Source organism: Dendrobium catenatum, unplaced genomic scaffold, assembly GCF_001605985.2.
Source record: "Dendrobium catenatum unplaced genomic scaffold, ASM160598v2 fragScaff_scaffold_847, whole genome shotgun sequence".
Lineage (NCBI taxonomy): Eukaryota > Viridiplantae > Streptophyta > Magnoliopsida > Asparagales > Orchidaceae > Dendrobium > Dendrobium catenatum.
This window is the reverse complement of record NW_021319309.1, coordinates 2487385-2506944: the sequence shown is the minus strand read 5'-3', so window position 1 is coordinate 2506944 and position 19560 is coordinate 2487385. Positions and strand designations below refer to the sequence as shown.

Genomic DNA, 19560 nt, shown 5'->3' with positions numbered 1-19560 from the left:
TATGCATAATATTTTTACTTTCAAAGTTTTTAAGTGAAAATTCTTGTTTATTTTATTTGTATGCATGGTGTTTTTATTCACATAAAGTTAAGACAAAAAAATCTTTTAACTTTAGTAAAATAAATAAAATTGAGAAATAAGAGATGAATTATATGTTTTTTATAATAATAATATAAATAGTATGCATATAAATTACTTATTGATGATGAAATATAACATTATCCTTCATCCCTCCAAATTCTTTTAATATTTCTATCCCTTGATGTCACGATATCTAATCTTGCCCGCAAAGGCATAGTCGTGCCCTAGTTTAGCTGTCCGCGATTCTACTTGACGTCTCTTCTCTCTCTTCGCCGTCCCCTCGCTGTTCTCCGGTCGTCACCGCCTGGTCTCCGCTTGCTCTTACCCTGGCGCTAGGTGCGTTTTTTGTGTTCTGTTTTCCGTTTTCTCTTTTCCCTTCTTCGGGTAAATCGAAACCTTAGTGGTATTTTTATCTTTTTTAATTTATTCGAATCGCTTTGGTGATATTATACAAAGAACAGAAGGTATCGATTTTGGGGAGAGAGCAAGAATCATCCGTAAGATGTTTATAAAAAAAATCATTTTTTGCGCATCATTTTGCGTGGTCTAATGTTTATAACACGGCGTTCGCTTTCTGCGTCTTCACGGTAGTTTTATAAGAAAGAAAAACCAGTTTCCATGTCTTTATCTGCTTGATTTGGAACAAAATAGCATCTCTCTAGCCATCCAATCCATTGGTGAGTTTTGCTTCGTTTGATTCTGTTCCATCATCATCATGATGATGCGATTCTTATTCTTTTGACCTGTTTAAGGGTTTTGTGTGGCGGTAACTTTTCCATCTTTTCTTTCCTGTTTCTATCCCTTCCTTAATATCCGAGGTTTGTGATATCAATGTATAGATACACGTATAGAAGGAATGAAGGATCAGTGCAGGTGGTCTGCTTTTGAACTTTTATTGTGTTCATTAACTTTGTGGGTAAAATGAAAAATTCACCCAGCATATTATTATCTTATTTTTCTTGTGAATTGCAAGTGGTTTCTTTGTTTTTTAGATTTTTTTTTTTCATTGAGTTGAGTTTCTGGTCTAGTTGATTTTGATTAGGATGACAATTCTTGCTTAAGTAGGGATTTTCTCATTTTTGTTAGTCCTGTTTTCTATCTGAAACATCTGTTAGCCCCTTGATCAAGGCTTAAACTTTAATTGAAACATGAGCTTTTTTGTAAACTCTGTCAATATTATCATATGAAATTATGTGAATTGTTTTTCGGTTTCTTGATATCTTCAATTTCTTTTATATGAGTATGAGTAATGATCAATGAAAGATCTTATGGTAATGTTGGGAACTAAGCAGATGAATGATCAGTTTACTTAGATGTTAAGAACATAACAAAAAATGGTGGGCGGTTTATGCTAGTGAATGAATTGGCTTGGTTGCAAGATTTTGATTTGAAAAGAGGAGAAATGATTGGAATAATTTTTGTATTTCATTGGGGATCTTGAACTCTATTTATGCACCAAGATTCTTGCTTACTTTTTAACTTCTGCCAAATTACTAATTACATTGGAGATGAGAAAGATAATATGCATCTTGCACATATTTCTTTCTCTCAATGCAATGATAAGGAATGGTGTTTGCAAATATGTTATCGAGCTGTACGATGCATCATAAATTGAATGTGACCTAAAGTGAATGTGAATTTGGTGTGGTGGTCAGATGCAACTAAGTGTTGTTTAATTTGTGAGTTGACTGTAATAGCTGGTAAATTTTGTGAGTTCAAGGAGGGATTTGGTTATATCTATAAACTTATGCTATGTAGGGTGTATTATAATGATGATATGTAAGGAAATAGATGGTAAATTTTGTTGTATGATTCAAAAGTATTCTATGAGGTACATTTTTTTGAGTTTATTATGATAAGTGTAAATTTTTTATGATGATTCATTGACATTGCATCAACTTTAATCTAGTAGATGAATGATCTCAACTTGTGACCTTTTTATTTGCATTCCATTACAAGGTTAATGCACTTGTTGACCTCGATTTTGCCGAGAATTGGGCTTGGAGAGTTGACTTGGTCAAATTGACCAAGCCAGACCCCAAGACCCTCTCCAATAGGTTCAGTGGGTCAGACCCAACCTACTGGACCTAGTCTTGGGCCTTGGGTCAACCTAGTTGACCAAGTCAACCAGGGTTGACCACCTAGCCCATTAAGAGCTCAAATCAATTTTAAATCATTTTAAATTCTTTCTTGAGCTCGAGCCTCCTCCCCATGGACCTAATTGACTGATTTGATCAAGTCAAACATTGACTTGGTCAAATCAGGTCATAATAGCCTATTTTATTGCAATTAAGACCTAATTAATGGGAATTAAAGCATCCCCTTGATTTGAAATTGGAACCACGGTCTCTCTTGCTCTGAATTTCCTCCAAATCAACTCTTGATTAGATCTAGACCGTTCCCTTGGACTCCATCCGTTTAAATACCCAAAAATTAGGTCAAGGGATGGATCTTTTTGCAATTGCTCTCTCTCCAGACTTCCACAGACTCTAAAATCTCTTGTGGGAGTTCCTGGAGTTCCCCACGACCTTCCCCCACCGAATCCCGACGAATCCCACTCGCCGGCGGCGAAATTCCGGCGACCTAAGGCCAAATCCGTCCAAGGCTTCGATCCACTCGATCCGGGGCTCGTTGGTTCGTGATTTCAACTACGAAAACTTACGAGGACAGTCTACAAGTGCAACCGTACAAAGATTTTGAAGATCCAACGGTTAGATTCTCTTAAAACCCTTAGAATAGGCTAAACACTTAGGATCTAAATAGATATCTTTACATTGTGTTTCGGATCAAAAAGTTTAGCCCCCACGATTTCTGTTCATATCTAGGTTCTGTGTTTAAAATTTCACAAATTTTGGTTGAGTATCGAGGGAGAACGAGCCAAAAAACCCTTTAGGGTTTCGGGTATCGCCGGCGATCAGCTAGGGCCGATCTCAACGTCCGTCTCGCGATAGACGCATGATCAAACCTCTTCGCAGTTTGGCCTTAACTGCCGATTTTCGCTCGCCAATCCGAGGACTACGTGCCACGATCTGGACGTCCGCCCGAACCGTGCGATCGACGTTCCTGAATCGTGCTTACTCATTCAAGTGACGCGCGGTCCCGCTGCAATCATCCCGCGTAATTGGCCGCCAATGATTGCTGGCGGCGCAATCATTGGCCCGAACCGCGGGTACAATGAACGCGCACCACATGGCGCGCCGTCTGATTTATTAATAAATATAGAAAATTATTTTTAAAGCTATTTTAACTTCAAAAAATCACAGAAAATTATTTTTCGTTCGATTTTTCGCGTAACAATACCTCGTTTTGTTTGTATTTTCATTCTCTACACTATAAAATTTTTTTTATAAAAAAACAATGTATATATTTTAATTATTAATAAAACAATAAGATACTCTTTTTATTATTTAATAATTATCTTAATTAATTATTACATATTATTATTTTAATAATTATTATCATACTAATTATTATTTGATTGTTAGTTAACTGTTTATTATTATTATATTTATTATATATAAAAAAATTGTATTTTCATAATAAATACTAGTTTATTGTTTGATTATTTTAAGTATTAAAAAAGTATTAACAACTAAAATATTATTATTATTATATATGTATATGTTTAAATTACTTAAATTTCCAGAACTATTAAAAAAATTATTTTTTATTTTATTGATTAATTATAATAATTATATATTAAATATATTTATTTTTGATTATTTAAATCAATTTATTGTATTTAAACTCAGAAAATCTACTTTCTCGTTTTTAATCCGCTGTCGACGCACAACACCCTGATTTGAGACGTATTTGAATTCTGCACATTTCGAACTAATTTACTTGAAAGTTTTGATCTGCCTGCATTACTTTGGAAAACAGCCAATTTTACTATTTTGAACTATTTACATTATTGTCTTTAAATTTTGAAATTGCGTAATTTCTCTTTTATGTCGATTTTGATGCACAACACTTTTTTGTGTATTTTGAATTTGCATAGTTAGACTATTTTTTAGATAAAAATTATATTTATATTTTCTGTTATTCAAAAAACAGTAAAACAGCATTAGTTTAAAATATCTTTTATGGTATTTAAACTTGTAAATGCATATCTTTTCGTTTTAAATCAGAATTATTGCTTAATCCCATCGATCTTTTTAGAAAAAACGTGTATTTTATTTGAAATCATTTCCAGTCACTGATTTTGGCTGTTTTGGCAGATCACTGTTTGAATTTGATTATTTGAGTATTTTTGATATGAATATTGATTATAACAATTATATTCAGGATACAAACTATTTTCAAATCGTTTTGAGCGTCGATTGAGTAATCAGTGTCCCCCTATATTTAGTAATTATGAATTAACCTATTTTTAAATTAAACTATTTTTCAAAGATTATATATATTTTACAATATTTTGAGTATTTGCGAAATTACTTATGTTATTAAATTCATAATTTCCGGGAGATCCACCTTTCATGAATTTTAGACATGGTTCTAGATATGAAGAGCTATCATGGGGAGAGGATTAGTGGTGATTGATTCCAATTATTCACTAATTCCTTGTTAGTGTCTTTCCTTTTATTTTTCGTAGATTGTATGTGTAGGTCGCACCACGAGCACTTGCTTAAGCTCTCCTTAGACTAAGGAGTATAAAAAATTTGTTGACCTAGGAGAGCCTAAGCCAAGTGCTCGTGGTGCGACATACACATGCAATCTACGAAAAATAAAAGGAAAGACACCTAAAAACGAATAATTAGTGAAGATTGGAACTCAATCACCCACTAATCCTCTCCCCCATGATTGCTTCATATCTAAACCCATGTCTAAAATTTCATGAAATAGGGATCTCCCGGAATTAGGAATTTAAATAACATAAAGTAATTCGCAAATACTCAAAATAATTGTATATAATATAATCTTTGAAAATATTTAATTTAAAAATAGGTTCAATTCATAATTACATAAATATAGGGGAGACCCACTGATTACTCAATCGACGCCTCAAAACTATTTGAAAATAGTTGATATCTGAAAATAATGTTATAATCAATATTCCATATCAAAAATACTCAAATAATCAAATTCAAACATGATCTGCCAAAACAGCCAAAATCAGTGACTGGAAATGGTTTCAAAATAAAATACACGTTTTTCTGAAAAATCGATGGGTTATACAAAAATCGATTTAAAACGAAAAAGATATGCAATTTACAAGTTTAAATACCATAAAAGAATATTTTTATAACTAATGCTGTTTTACTGTTTATTTGAATAACAGAAAATATAATATATATTTTATCTAAAATAGTCTCCTCAACTATTGCAGAATTCAAAATACACCCAAAACAAGTGCTATGCATCAAAACAGACTTAAAAACGAAAATACGCAATTCAAAGTTTAAAGACAATAATTAAATAGTTTTAAAATAGTAAAATTGGCTGTTTTCAAAGTAACTGCAGGCAGATTAAAACTTTCAAGTAAAACTAGTTCCAGAATGTGCAGAATTCAAATACGTTCAAATCAAGGTGTTGTGCGTCGACAGCGGATTAAAAAACAGAATACTGATTTTCTGAAGTTTAAATACAATAAATTGATTTGAATAATAAAAAATAAATAATATTTAATATATATATTAATATCATAAAAAAATAATTTTAATAGTTCTGAAAATTTAAAGTAATTTAAACATATACATATATAATAATAATAATATTTTAGTTGTTAATACTATTTTAATACTTAAAATAATCAAAAAATTAAACTAGTATTATTGAAAATACAATTTTTATATATAATAATAATAATAATTAAAACAAAACAGTAAAATATACAATAAAAATATAATAGTATGATAATAATTATTAAAAATAATTATAGATATAAATAAATAATATAATTATAAATAATTAAAAGATCTTACTGTTTATTAATAATAAAAAATATATACATTATTTTATAAAATTTTTATAGTGTAGAAAATGAAATACGAACAAAACGAGGTATTGTACGCGAAATCGGACGAAAAATGAATTTTCTGTGATTTTTGGAAGTAAAATAGCTTTAAAATAATTTTCTATATTTATTTTAATAAAATCAGACGGCGGCGCCACGTGGCGCGCGTTCATTGACCGCGGTTCGGCCAATGATTGCGCCCAGCAATCATTGGCGCCATCACTGCGGATGATTGCAGCGGGACCGCGCCGTCACTTGAATGAGTCAGCACGAATCAGGACCGTCATCCCGCGCGGTTCGGGCGGACGTCCAGATCTGCCACGTAGTCCGCGAATGGCGACGAAAATCCGCGTTAAGCCAAACCGCGGAGAGGCTTGATCACGACCGTCTATCGCGAGACGACGGCTGAGATCGGCTAGTGATCGCCGGCGAGACCCGAAACCCTAAAGGGTTTTGGCTTCGTTCTCCCTCGATACTCAACCAAAATTTGTGAAATTTTAAACACAGAACCTAGATATGAACAGAAATCGTGGGGGCTAAACTTTTTAATCGAAACACAATGTAAAGATATCTATTTAGATCTAAGTGTTTAGCCTTTTCTAAGGGTTTTAAGAGGATCTAACCGTTGATTTTCAAAATCTTTGTACGGTTGCACTTGTAGACTGTCCTCGTAAGTTTTCCTAGTTGAAATCACGAACCAACGAGCCCAGGATCAAGTGGATCGAAGCCTTGGACGGATTTGGCCTTAGGTCGCCGGAATCTCGCCGCCGGCGAGTGGGATTCGTCGGGATTCGGTGGGGGAAGGTCGTGGGGAACTCCAGGAACTCCCACAAGAGATTTTAGAGTCTGTGGAAGTCTGGAGAGAGAGCAATTGCAAAAAGATCCATCCCTTGACCTAATTTTTGGGTATTTAAACGGATGGAGTCCAAGGGAACGGTCTAGATCTAATCAAGAGTTGATTTGGAGGGAATTCAGAGCAAGAGAGGCCGTGGTTCCAATTTCAAATCAAGGGGAGGTTTTAATTCCCATTAATTAGGTCTTAATTGCAATAAAATAGGCTATTATGACCTATCTATGACCTGATTTGACCAAGTCAACATTTGACTTGGTCAAATCAGTCAATTAGGTCCATGGGGAGGAGGCTCGAGCTCAAGAAAGGGTTTAAAATGATTTAAAATTGATTTGAGCTCTTAATGGGCGGGCTAGGTGGTCAACCCTGGTTGACTTGGTCAACTAGGTTGACCCAAGGCCCAAGACTAGGTCCAGTAGGTTGGGTCTGACCCACTGAACCTATTGGAGAGGGTCTTGGGGTCTGGCTTGGTCAATTTGACCAAGTCAACTCTCCAAGCCCAATTATCGGCAAAATCGATGTCAACAGCACTTGCAGGACATCTAGTTAAATGTGCATTTGAAAAGATCCATTGGTAGACATGATTGATGTTTTAAGTAAAAATTTTTGGCCATGTTTGAATTAGTTGCTCTGTATGTGTTTATATTTATTGGTTTGCTTGGAGAATGGTGTGTAATTGACTAATTTCTTTCTGTGTGTGTATTAACACACTAACAGATTAGTTTAGGATGTGAGTTATTGTACTTGTTCATTTATGTTCAGTAATCAGTTCTTTGGCATATATGCCAAAGTATTACTTATTTACTGTAGGTCACCATAGAAAAGTGAGTATGGGAGTAAGGAAATTGTCGATGGTAAAATCTGATAGCTAACCTAGAAAGACTTGGATATGATAAGTTTATTGGGTCATATTTGGTGTCAATAGAGCATTTTTTTGTAATTACCTGAAATAGTTATGTGATAATCTACAGGGAAAGTACCATTTTATGCTTGAGCTTGATAAGTGAAAGTTCATATGGCTGCATCTGAAAGAATAGTTTCATTTTCATCACTTTCTAATGTCAAAGAGAACCAGTACAAGAAAAACTTTACCCATAATTCTCAGGGTGTCATGGGAGATCATACTCTCCAATCAGGGCCAAGAACATTTAGTCGAGATTATGAGTATTCATTTGCAGATGAATCTGACTTTGTTGATGGATATGGTTCAGAAGAAGAACACTATGACTCAGCACAACGATCCAAGGCTGAGCCTGAAGTGAATTTGAAAAACGTAATAAGTGGAATAGCTGCAATTCTAACAGGACGCAGTAAAGGTCTTGCTAGCATTCAACCTCAACAGAATTTCTGCTCGAGTGTGTCATTTATTGGCTATGAAAAGGATGGCGAGAGCTATTTGCATTCATCTGTCTGTACACCAAGTGCTCCACCATTACTTGAGCCAGAATCTATCAATTACAGTGCATATAGAGATGTACTTGAAGCAGAGCCTCCAGAATGGTTGCCAGATAGTACCACTATAGTCTGCATGCAATGCTCTTCTCCTTTTACAGCTCTTACGCGGGGAAGACATCATTGTAGGTTTTGCGGTGGTGTCTTCTGCAGAGCATGCACAAAGGGGAGGTGCTTGTTGCCTGTTAAATTTCATATGCGAGACCCTCAAAGAGTTTGTGATATTTGTTTTGATAGGCTTGATCCTTTGCAGAGTATATTGATAAATTCAATTAGCAATGCCGTCCAGTCTGCAAAACATGATGTTACTGACTGGACCTGCACTAGAGCATGGTTGAATTTACCTTTGGGTTTGTCAATGGAACATGAAATATACAAGGCAGCTAATACTTTGAGGGGTTACTCACAGGTGAGCCATTAGTGATTTCATTTATCTTTTATTTGAAGTATTTGCTTATGATCTGTATAATTTCAACGTACATCTTGTGATCTTCTCTGAGATTTGCATAATAAATTCTAGTGAAGTTGACTATGTGCGCTTACAATGCTATTGATGAATCTGCAGGTTGCTAGACTAACTCCTGATAAGTCCATTCCCCAAGCTGTCTTAAAGGATGCGAAAGGGCTTGCCATTCTAACAATGGTTAAAGCTGGCACTATAATTTCATACAAGTTTGGCACTGGTCTCGTGGTATCTCGAAGGGCGGATGGAACGTGGTCTGCTCCATCTGCCATACTATCTGTTGGTCTGGGATGGGGAGCTCAGGTAATTGTGCAGGAAATGACATCAATCTTTGCTAATACATCATGCATTAATATTTAGAATTATGATCTAGTATCTAGTGTAACATTGATGGGCTTATTGGGGAATTCAGTTGGTTTCTATAGTTACTTAATTATTTTGGTAATATTCTGTGGAAAAAGCTAGTATTTATCATGCATAGTAACAATGTTAGTTCCATGCATTAAAGATTTGGCTCGGAACACCTATATCCTACTTTAGACTTGGAATTAAAGATATAGATTTTTAGACAGTTCCAATTTTTAAGGTGCTTAATGATTTTTTTCCCCTGAGATTTTATTTATGGTTTATTTTCCCCTCATTTTATTTCTAGTCATATCAAATCTGATAAGAGTGATTTGATATATTTAATTTAGATATCACTCTTATGAACCTGTGTGGGTTCAAGTATAAATTGAATTGAATTGTTCGATGCTTAGATATTTAATTTAAACATGCTACCATGAAGATTTCTAAAATGTTTCAATCTATTATGTTGCTTTCACCATCCTTGTTTAAAACTATTTGAAGCATATCTTTCCCTGCATAGAAGTTTGGAAAAGGATCAAACAGATATATGGAAATAATGATATAAAAAAAAAGCATTGCCTTGTCCAATCATAAGCATATCTACTTTTCTATTTTTGAATGTTTACCTTGACACAGTACTACCTGTGAGAATCTTGTTGGGGCAAGTGTGCACATAAGGGAAAAAAGAAACAATAATAGGAAATAAAATTTAAAAGGAAAATATCTAGAAAAGTGGAGATGTATTTACACGGTTTAGCAAAGTACACCTACGTTCACATCTGCATAGAAGGATTAGTATTTTTCACTAGTTTCAGAGATGTGTAAAAGATGCAATATTTGCCTTTAAATATTCTCCATCTCTGTTTTGTCTAACTATCATTTTTCTCTTGTTTTATTTTTCTTCTTGTTTTCTCTATTTTCCTTTATTTGTTTAATATTTAAGCCAACTCAAACTTCAAATAAAATTCAAATGAGTTAGAAGAAACTTATCCAACGAAAGGAATAAAAAAATATTAGTTCTATATTCTTCATTCTTTTCCAACCCAAAACAATCCTTCTACGTCTCTGTGAACACAGATCAAATTGAGACCTTGTTGATTTATAACTTTGCCAAGGACACCATCAACTTCAACAAGGACCATTTGCAAGCCTCCTCTTTTGACTGTGGTCAGCCTCCTCTGTTCACTGTCGTCAAAAACCTGTTTAGGACCTTGATGAACCTCCTTGACACTCATCGTAAATGACTTGCTCTTCCATGCATACCAAGGATTGTCATTACAATGGTCTCCTTACCTCAACTGCTAGTGTTTTCCTCCCAATTGGTTCATATCATAACTCTCCAACTAATGAGTCATTGGACCTACGCTTGTCACCATTGGGTGAGATCACCAACCTTGTGATCACCTCTGTTTGTTGTCTGTTCATTGGCCACTCTTGGTTATAGATCTTCTTTCAATTATAGTGCTTCAGTTGAGAAAGTTTCTTTAGTTTGGTTTGTCTGTGTAGTTGATATGACTAATGATCACAATTACTTTGTTATTTATCATGCAGTGCTTTGAGGCGGTGGAAAAAACTAATTAGGTTAGTAGTTTAGGCTTGAGGTTAAGCAATAAAATCTAGCTTTAGATTTGTAGAGACTTGAGGCTTGAGTTTGAGCAATAATTTGAATATCATTATTTGAATAAGTTTGAGATTTTAGAGAAAATTAAGGTCCACACCTCAATAGTATTGTCCCATTTAAAGATCAAACTTTCAATGTATTGTTAAGAGAAAATCATTTTTTTGTTGCACCCTCCCTCAATTAACCACGGGGATTGACCAAGGCATTGTGTAAATTCAGCACATCAGTTGTAAATTTGTCAAATCAACCTACCATATTCTTTGCCTTTTATGCTCCTCCTTTGATTCTAAAATTTTGTCTGTTCTGCGACACTATACTATATTTAGTAACTCCCGTTTGACAAAGTTATTTATTTTTAAATTGCTTTTTTAGGTTCAGTAGCATTTGTGCTGGCATGCCTACTTGCACATATAACTTCTCTCTTTCATACACTGTTCCTTTGTTGCTACGGTGTTTAAGTTGCCATATTGTCTTTTTGTTTGATGCCAGTTATCACCTTCCCAGTATAAGTGCTAAAAGGAGAGATTTAGCATTATTTATCTAGTTGTCTTGATAGAGAACTACTTCCTCTTCTACCTATAATGTGTCTTTTAGGTTGCTAGCTAGCCTGATTGTTAAGGGCATTGCCAAAGTCTCGAGTTCCAATCTTGTACATGCCATAATAAATTTCATCCAATGAACTATGGGGCGTGCACATCAGCAATAATCATAATGTTCACGGGTCATCATTCACAAGATGAGCTTTTCTGTAATCTCTTGAGGAATAGTTAATTATTAAGTCCTTGTGTGGATTTGAGGAAAAAGATCCTTCACCTATTTCTCATCTTCTAGTGTCCTTCACTTAAGATCAATTCATTAACGTCATTGGTTTTCAACTGGCCACATGAATTGTTGATCTCCATCACAATTACGCACCAGCCCTCTCTAAGCATTGATAACAAGCTCAACTTGTTATCATATTGAATGCATTTACATGCTCTGATGTGGAAATGTTTTCAATTATCTTGAGATTCAAAATAATTTTCATTAGATATGATTTATTTATCAGTGAAAGATTTTAGTACATGTTTGACTAGCTTTCATCACTATATATGCAGTCTTCTCATTTGAAAGCAACAATAGTGTCATGCATGTCTGTCTAGGGGATCCCAGTCTTTTAACTCATGGTAGTGGGCTTTGTGCCAAAGAGAGTTTGATGCAGCTTTTTCTGATATGTGTAATCCTTGATATGCAATTATTCATCTTTTAGTATCCAAAATCCTTACCATTAAACTTGTTGATTTTTATCTTCCATGTCCTCCTATGTCATTGTACTTTTCCCAACCGACCGTTAAGCCTAGCTTCGATACCAATAATTTAGGATAAGTGCACTCGTGAAAGTAATCTCAAAATGAGAATGAGAAATAAAATCTATATGAAAAAATGCTAGAAAAGGATGATAAAGATTTATACGAAGTTTGCTTTCATCCATGATAGTATAGAGAGTAGTTTCTGGCAGTTTCAGAGATATTTACGTTTTACATTATTTGCTCTCAAATATTTTCCCTTTGATTTTTATCTGCTTGGTATTTTCTTATTATTCCCTCTATTTTTCCGCCTTTTCTTTTCCATAAAACCCCAATCAGTCAGAAGAAGCTTAACCCATTAAAGAAACTAAAACTTATACACAATGTATATAATATTATGGATATTTTAAGTTTTATTTTCTCCTTTCTTATTCAACTCCAACTACAATCTTTTTGAGACCATGGTGAACAGTTTCTCTATCATTAGCAATGACGGCATTCTCTTCAACAAGGACTAGTCATTGTTCCCCAATCTTGGCTTCTGTCGACCTCATCTGTCATTTCCCATTGAAAACTTGCTGTTGAACCTCCATGAAGCTCACCTCAAGCCACAATCTATTTGGAGTTGGCTAAAGAGTAAAGACCACTGCTGCAATAGTTTGAGGAGGTGGAAACAAATTAATTAGATTAAAAGTTTAGGCCCCAAGTTCAGTAACAAAATCTAGCTTCAGATTTGCAAGATTTGAGGGTTGAGCTTGGATAACATATCGAATAACAATATATAATAAATTTGGCTCAAATAATTGGGGATTTGAGCAGGTATTTTAGATGAAATAATCTCTACATCTCAACAAATCACCTAGGGCTTTCACTACAAAGTCATTGAAATTTTCTAATAAGGTATTAAGTTGATTGCTGGGAAGATAAAATCTACACATCATGGAGGCCTAATAAAAGTTGGAAGAGGCAGATAGTAAATTATTTAAGTCGAAACCAGATAGTTAGGATGAGACTGGTGATGGTGATAATTATTTTTGCCATTTTTGCTCAATTCAACCTACTTGTGCTTTCTCTATTGTTTAACTTTTTAACCTACATATTAAGCTGTCATGAACATGCAGATTGGAGGACAGTTTTATTGTTTTGTTGAAATAAATTTTAGATTGCAACTGATAATCATTGCGCACCTAATGAAGTGGCTTATAAATTTGAGACAGTTTTATTTTAAGAATGAAGTGGCTTATCATGTAACTCTGTTATGTAGATAGGAGGGGAACTCATGGACTTCATTGCTGTGCTTCACGACTCCGAAACTGTGAAAACATTTTGCAGTCAAATGCATTTTTCGCTTGGAGCAGGTATAAGTGCTGCAGCAGGGCCAATTGGCAGGGTTTTGGAGGCAGATCTCCGGGCTGGGGATCGAGGACGTGGTGTCTGCTATACATACAGCTGCAGCAAAGGTATTATTTCTGTTCATACAGGATTCCTTTGAGACAGCTTTCTTGTTGCTTTTTAATACAGTTTTTTAGTTAAAAAATTAAAAATTTTATATTAGAAAGCTACTTTAAGAAGCAGTAAGAAAGTCACCCAAACGAAACCTATATCATCTACTGATCTTATCTAGGTACCCTTTTTATGTTTTTGGCCACGTTAGAGAGGCTTGAATGTTGTTTTCAAGTAGAATTTTTGTCTTTGTGATTTTACTCTTGTTACACAATCATTCCCTTGTCTTCACAACTGCTTAGGTGATATATGTTAAAACTTCACTAGTCAATCCAATTTCTTGTTTCAGCAATATTCATCAGTGAATTTTCTGATAGACCGGCCAATTTGATTGGGAGGGAATTAGGAAGTTTCCTAATTAAGAGGGAACTATTTAGGAAGGTTCTTAATCAAAGGGGAATTGTTTAGGAATGTTTTAATTACAATTGAGATGGAATTATTTAGGACAAGAGATCTAATTTGAATTCAAAATTTAAGAGAGAATTATCTAGGAAAGAGGATGAGAAATTAAGGGGATTATTTATGAAAGTTAATTATAATTGGGAGGGAATTAATCAGGGAAATAAATCTAATTTGAATTCAAATTTGAGAGAGTTATTTAGGAAAAAGGGGATTATTTGTGATGGAATTATGTGAGCTTATTTAAGACTAACAATAGGATGATCTCAAGATTATGTTTGGAGTTTGCTGAAATTAGAATTTCCTATGTTATTTGGGCTCTAGCCGGAAGCTAGGGATTTGAGAGAGCTAGATCTTCCTCTCGAATTGAAGATCCATATGTATCTTGCTATTTTCTTTCTTATATCTTGTAATAAAAATAGTTTTGGTGTGTTTTTCTTTCTAATTTCTTATTGTCGTTCGTTGATTTCGAGAAAAAGTGCATCAACACTTCCTATCATTTTCTTATTCGCATGTTGTCTAATTTTCATTGAAAACTGTACCAGGTGCTTTTATTGGGGTCTCAATGGAAGGAAACATTGTTTTTACAAGGATGGATGCGAACCTTCGTTTCTATGGTGACCCTTATCTGACTACGACAGACATTTTACTGGGGACAGTGGAGAGACCAAAGGCTGCAGGTCCACTGTATTCTGCTCTCCATGACCTTTATACATGTATTTGACCACCAACTATAAATATTTTTTTTAACGGTAAAATTGTTGGTCTTGTTAAATAAGCCACTAGAAAATTCATCTTCCTGAAATTGTTCATATCTGATATGGGAGCCGATGATGTATATATATTTAAGAATTCGGCAAAAAAAAAAAAATCTGCCTTGCAGAACCTTATTTGTACATTTGTTCAAAATAAATGTTGTGTTTATTAAACTTGCTGCTTCTTCAGTCTTTACTATCTGTATTTGGTGCTTAAATTCCATGATTTGTTTTACTACTTATTACCCTCATATTGAAGTCCAAATTGAGATGGTGACCATAAATTTTGGTGGCCGGACCTGAGGTTTGGATGTTATTTTCCATATTGTTCACACATAATTCTCCCTAAGCATGTGAGACCATGAGGAGATTCTGTAAAAGTTCTTTATAATTTTCCGAAGATATAAATCCTTGTTGGTTAACATAGGAAGTTTGTTGAAGTTAATGAGGGAGATAAAGTTTTGATTATACTTATATTTGAGAGGTTTCCCATCTATAACTAAAATAAATGCACGGAATTATTATTTTTTGTTTGACTTGAAATAAAATGAATGTTGTTTAATGTTCAAAGATAGAATGGTTAGTGACGAACAGTGATGGCGGCGGGTGGTAACAATCAGTGGTGGCGGTTGGCGGTGTGCGAGCCGATGGTGGTGGTGGTTGGCAATGGTGGTAATAGTTGATGGTGGTGGCTGGCGGCAACGATGGCAAGTAGTGATGACAGTTGGCTACAGGCATTGAAGTTTCAATGTTTTTGAAAATTGCCCAAAAAAATGAACTAAGTGGTGAATTTCAAATACACCAAAACTTTACACAGCATTTGATTTACTTCTAACAAAACACCAATATTCTTCAAACTCTTGCTTTGGAATTCTTTACACCGTTTATTTCAAACCAAACAACCTTTTAGAGGATTATTAGCCGACATATGTAGTGCTCTAAGTACATTTATGTAGAGTTTGAGAATATTATAAACTTCATTTGTGGGAGTTAAATTCTTTCAAGATTGGGAAAGCTAATGCAAAACATTTAAACCCAATTAATCTTCATCATATATCAGTATATGTAAGATTCATATATAAGAATGTTTTATTCTAATCTTTTCTTTTGATATATTTTGATCATCCTAATCCATATGTCATATATAGGCTTAGTTTTTTTAATTGAAGATTAGTCTATCTTTTCCTCTATTCCTATTTCTAAATGTTGATTTTCAATTATCAATTTATTGTCCAACTCTAATAAAAAAATAGAAAAACTCTTTGTTGAAGAGATTGGAATTAATGTAAATGTATTTTATCTTAGGATTCATCAGTAGTGTTGGTTAGAATTTTAACATGATTTTGGGTTTCAGTATAACATAAAAAATATCTAAACTTTTATAGATATATTATATTTTTCCATCAACAACTCATTGCCCAACATAATAGAAATAAATTAAAGTAATAAAATCAACATTTAGAACACCTTCAGCTCCTCACAAAAAATAAAATCTGATAAACTAAAAATATACAGAACTTGTTTGTCATGTCACAGACAGAAATGTCACACCCTCCAACAGCCAAAAGCAAGAATAGTTGGTGAGCTGTTCTTCTCATGCCATCAAAATGTTTTAGGCTTTGTTTAGGACGATTTTCTTAAGATTTTTTTAAGTATCTTTTAGTAAAAAAATTAAAAATTTTGAACTAAAAAATAACTTTAAAATGCAATAAGAAAGCTATCTCAAACGAAGCCTTAACTTCACTAGGAACACCATGCTGCAGTAATTTAAATGCTGCAGTAATTTAACTGCAGAAGAACAAAGTATAGTCTTAAGAGCTTGTTTGAGATGAGTGCATTATTTTATAAAATTGATTGTGAAGTAATTAATAAGAAAAATAATTTAGTTATTTTGATTGTAAAAAAATAGCTTTACATCACATAAATAAATAAAAAAAAAACAGCAAAAAAGTAATAGCAAAAAAAATTATGTTTGTAGAAAAGCAAAGCAAAGAGAAAGTTGTCCCAAATAGTGAGAAATTATTTTGTGCGGACATCGGACGGTCCGGAGGCTAGCCATAACACGCTACGTCACTCGGTACCCAACACCAGTACAGAGCAAAAAAGTGACGTGGTGCGTTCTGGTTGGTCTCCGGATGACGTCCGGTGTCCGCATAGATTAATTTATCCCCAAATAGACCCTAAGAATGTATGCATCTCCAAGAACAAGAACAACCAGGCACCATAAATAGCATTTCATTAGTTTCTGAAATAACCAGCAAATCAGTCGCACATATTCAAGTTCTAAAAACACAAAAACAACAGACATATATTAGTATAACAACCAAAGTCTGCTTCAATGAAATTGGTAGCCATTGGCTAACAGCTCTGGCTATCCATAATCTCCATAACATAAGTTTCTGAAACATTAAATAGGAAAAAACAAAAAAGTCTTTCAAAATTAAAATGAAACCAATAGGTTTAGAAAATGTATTAGAGCAAGGAGAAGCTTACGTTTTTCTCCTTATTTACAGAGACCCAGAAGGATATCAGATATATTTAGAATATACTTTCAGATATGGGAATGTCCTCAAAGTTCCAAAGATCCATAAAGTTTAGGGTTCCATCTTGAATCATCTCAGTGCCAAGAAGGGAATCAAGTGATCCATCTAAGGTTTCTTCAGAGAATGGCAAGAACTTCATATTTGGCTCGAAAGCCGGTAGATCTTCTGGAAATTTAAGATCATCATCAGAATTAGTTTTGAGTTTCTTATGTTCTCCACCTTCTTCCATGAATCCAGATTTAAGATCTCCAACAGTAGGAGCTCGAATTGAGCTAATCTCAGGGCTCTTGAACTCATTTTCCCATCCATAATCTGAGCAATTTAAAGAGTTGCTTTCCTGCTCAGAATATATCTTCTCAAGCTTCATAGGCTCAATAATCTCCTCACACATACCTAAACTAGAGTAAAAATTGTAATTTGCATTGCTGAAACAATCTAAGGATTCATTGAAGTTTAATTCCTCAGTAGAGTTTCCTTCCAATGTTTTTGATACAGTTTGTTTTGGAGGGTGGTTCTGAGCAGGTTTGGAGGCTTCGTCTGGGAAGTTCACCTTCGCTTTCTTACCGCGAACCTTACGAGCTGCAGCATCATAAGCTCGGGCGGCCGCCTCCGGCGTGTCGAATGTTCCTAGCCATACTCGCTCTCCTTTGCGAGGATCTCTAATCTCAGCTGCCCATTTGCCCCATGGACGTTGACGGATTCCTCTGAACTGGTTCTTCCTCTTCCTTTTGGATGATTTATCAGAATCTCCATCAAATTCAGAGCGTTTCAGAACAGCTGAATCCTCTACTACACAGGAAACAACAAGAAAAAAAAAAAATGAACACAATCGTAGTTAAGGAGTAATTGTTAGCAAATCAGTATTCATTTTTCGTGATTGATGGCTTAATTGCAGTTCATCTATGACGAAGTTTATTCTATTAAGATTTCTTTGATGAAATGGATTAGTGAATAAGAGCATTTGGAACACAGAGTGGTGGAAAAATATGGAACTTCTCAATTTTCTTCTACCATCATCAGAAAGTTCCTCGTCCTTAATTTGTAAGGAAAAATACAGCAACAATTGAACAAAAAATGATGCATAAAGTAGGCAAATAATCTCTATCTGCAAGCAATCAACCAAGTCCTAAAGATCATTTGCGTCTAACTTCCACCGTAATCCTCAAATAAAAATCATCTCAAAGAAAAAAAAAGTAGTCCAAAAGAAAGCATAATCAAAGATGAAGAACTTTATTTCTAAAATTCTCCTCATTCCCGTGCTCACCTCGTGATAAAGTTGCCGGCTTTGGACGGAAAGCGTAGGGCTCGACGGAAGTAAACTCCTCCAGTTCGTCCACCCCCTCCTCGTCCTTGAACTCCCGGAAATCAGCTTCGAAGTCATCGTCGAACTCCGCCTCACTAATCTTCCGGCCACCATTTCTCTTTTTCTTCTTCTTTCCCTGATCCGCCCATAGATAGTCGCCGGTCGCTCGCCGCTGCCTCGCCGACGGGATGAAGTCGGAAATCAACGCTCCCCCGCACATGATGAAAATTCAAGCAATCAAGAAAGGAATGTAGCTGTAAAAATGAACGCCAAATAAAATAAAATCTTGAAAGACCTCTCCTTTCTTCGAAGATGACAGCGTTTGGATTTAATATAGTAAAGGTTTCTAGATGAAGGAAACAGTAAAATGGTGATAAAATATTGCTGCGCGTTCTTCCTATTTACAGAGAGAAAGAGAAGGAACAGTCAAAAACTCCATTTTTTTTTTCTTTAAAGTGACGTTTAAAACTATGCATACAATGAATCAGGATGATCAATGGCATACGGCATTGCCATTAACACTATGGATGTTTCTGGTTGGGCAAAAGGGCTGAGCTTTCATAAGCAAATCGTTGGAAAAGAATTTAATAAGAAATTGTATTGCTAAAAGATAGAGCTAAATATAAGAAACCATTAAAGATACTTCTAATTCTGTCACTCTCACGCATCAATTTTATATCCATCTGGCATTTCTTTTTTGTCTTATTTAGAGGTTGAGGCTTGGCTCAAATGTGAAGCTGTGATCCTATGTTTACTATAATGAAATTCAATTAGGACAATAATTAAAATGAACAGCCATTTCCAGCTATGAATTTGAATTTATCCATGAAGAAAAATATCTTCATAGTATATATAATTACAGTGAGTATAATGAAGAAAAAATTCATAGAAGAGTTTTTTCAAATTTTGAGGGGTTGATTTCAGTATTATTTAAACTTACATAAATGTGGAAACAATGTGAGTAATCAACTCCTAGGCATTGATCATCCTTTTCTCTTAA

General features: G+C 34.5%; 2 protein-coding genes across 4 annotated transcripts; one reads left to right on the top strand and one right to left on the bottom strand.

Annotated features, from left to right (window-relative positions):
* The first annotated feature begins 253 nt into the window (after positions 1–253).
* Positions 254–14910, top strand: LOC110113634. Its single transcript, XM_020846290.2, has 5 exons — positions 254–417; positions 7859–8748; positions 8905–9105; positions 13322–13517; positions 14505–14910. Exons 2-5 carry the CDS (start codon positions 7903–7905, stop codon positions 14681–14683), a joined length of 1422 nt encoding a protein of 473 aa, XP_020701949.1. The 5' UTR covers positions 254–417; positions 7859–7902; the 3' UTR covers positions 14684–14910.
* A 2021-nt stretch (positions 14911–16931) lies between these two features.
* On the bottom strand, positions 16932–19062 carry LOC110113656 (ethylene-responsive transcription factor 1). 3 transcript variants are annotated; one of them, XM_020846319.2, is made up of 3 exons: positions 18522–19062; positions 17208–18046; positions 16932–17113 (listed from the first exon to the last, which is right to left on the bottom strand). In XM_020846319.2, the coding sequence occupies exons 1-2, from the start codon at positions 18778–18780 to the stop codon at positions 17253–17255; spliced, it is 1053 nt and encodes a 350-aa protein (XP_020701978.1). In that variant the 5' UTR covers positions 18781–19062; the 3' UTR covers positions 16932–17113; positions 17208–17252. The 3 variants fall into 3 exon arrangements, with proteins under 3 accessions (XP_020701978.1, XP_028552658.1, XP_020701979.1); XM_028696825.1 differs by having other exon boundaries at positions 16932–18046; positions 18522–19059; XM_020846320.2 differs by having other exon boundaries at positions 16932–18043; positions 18522–19048.
* Between the last annotated feature and the right edge of the window lie 498 nt (positions 19063–19560).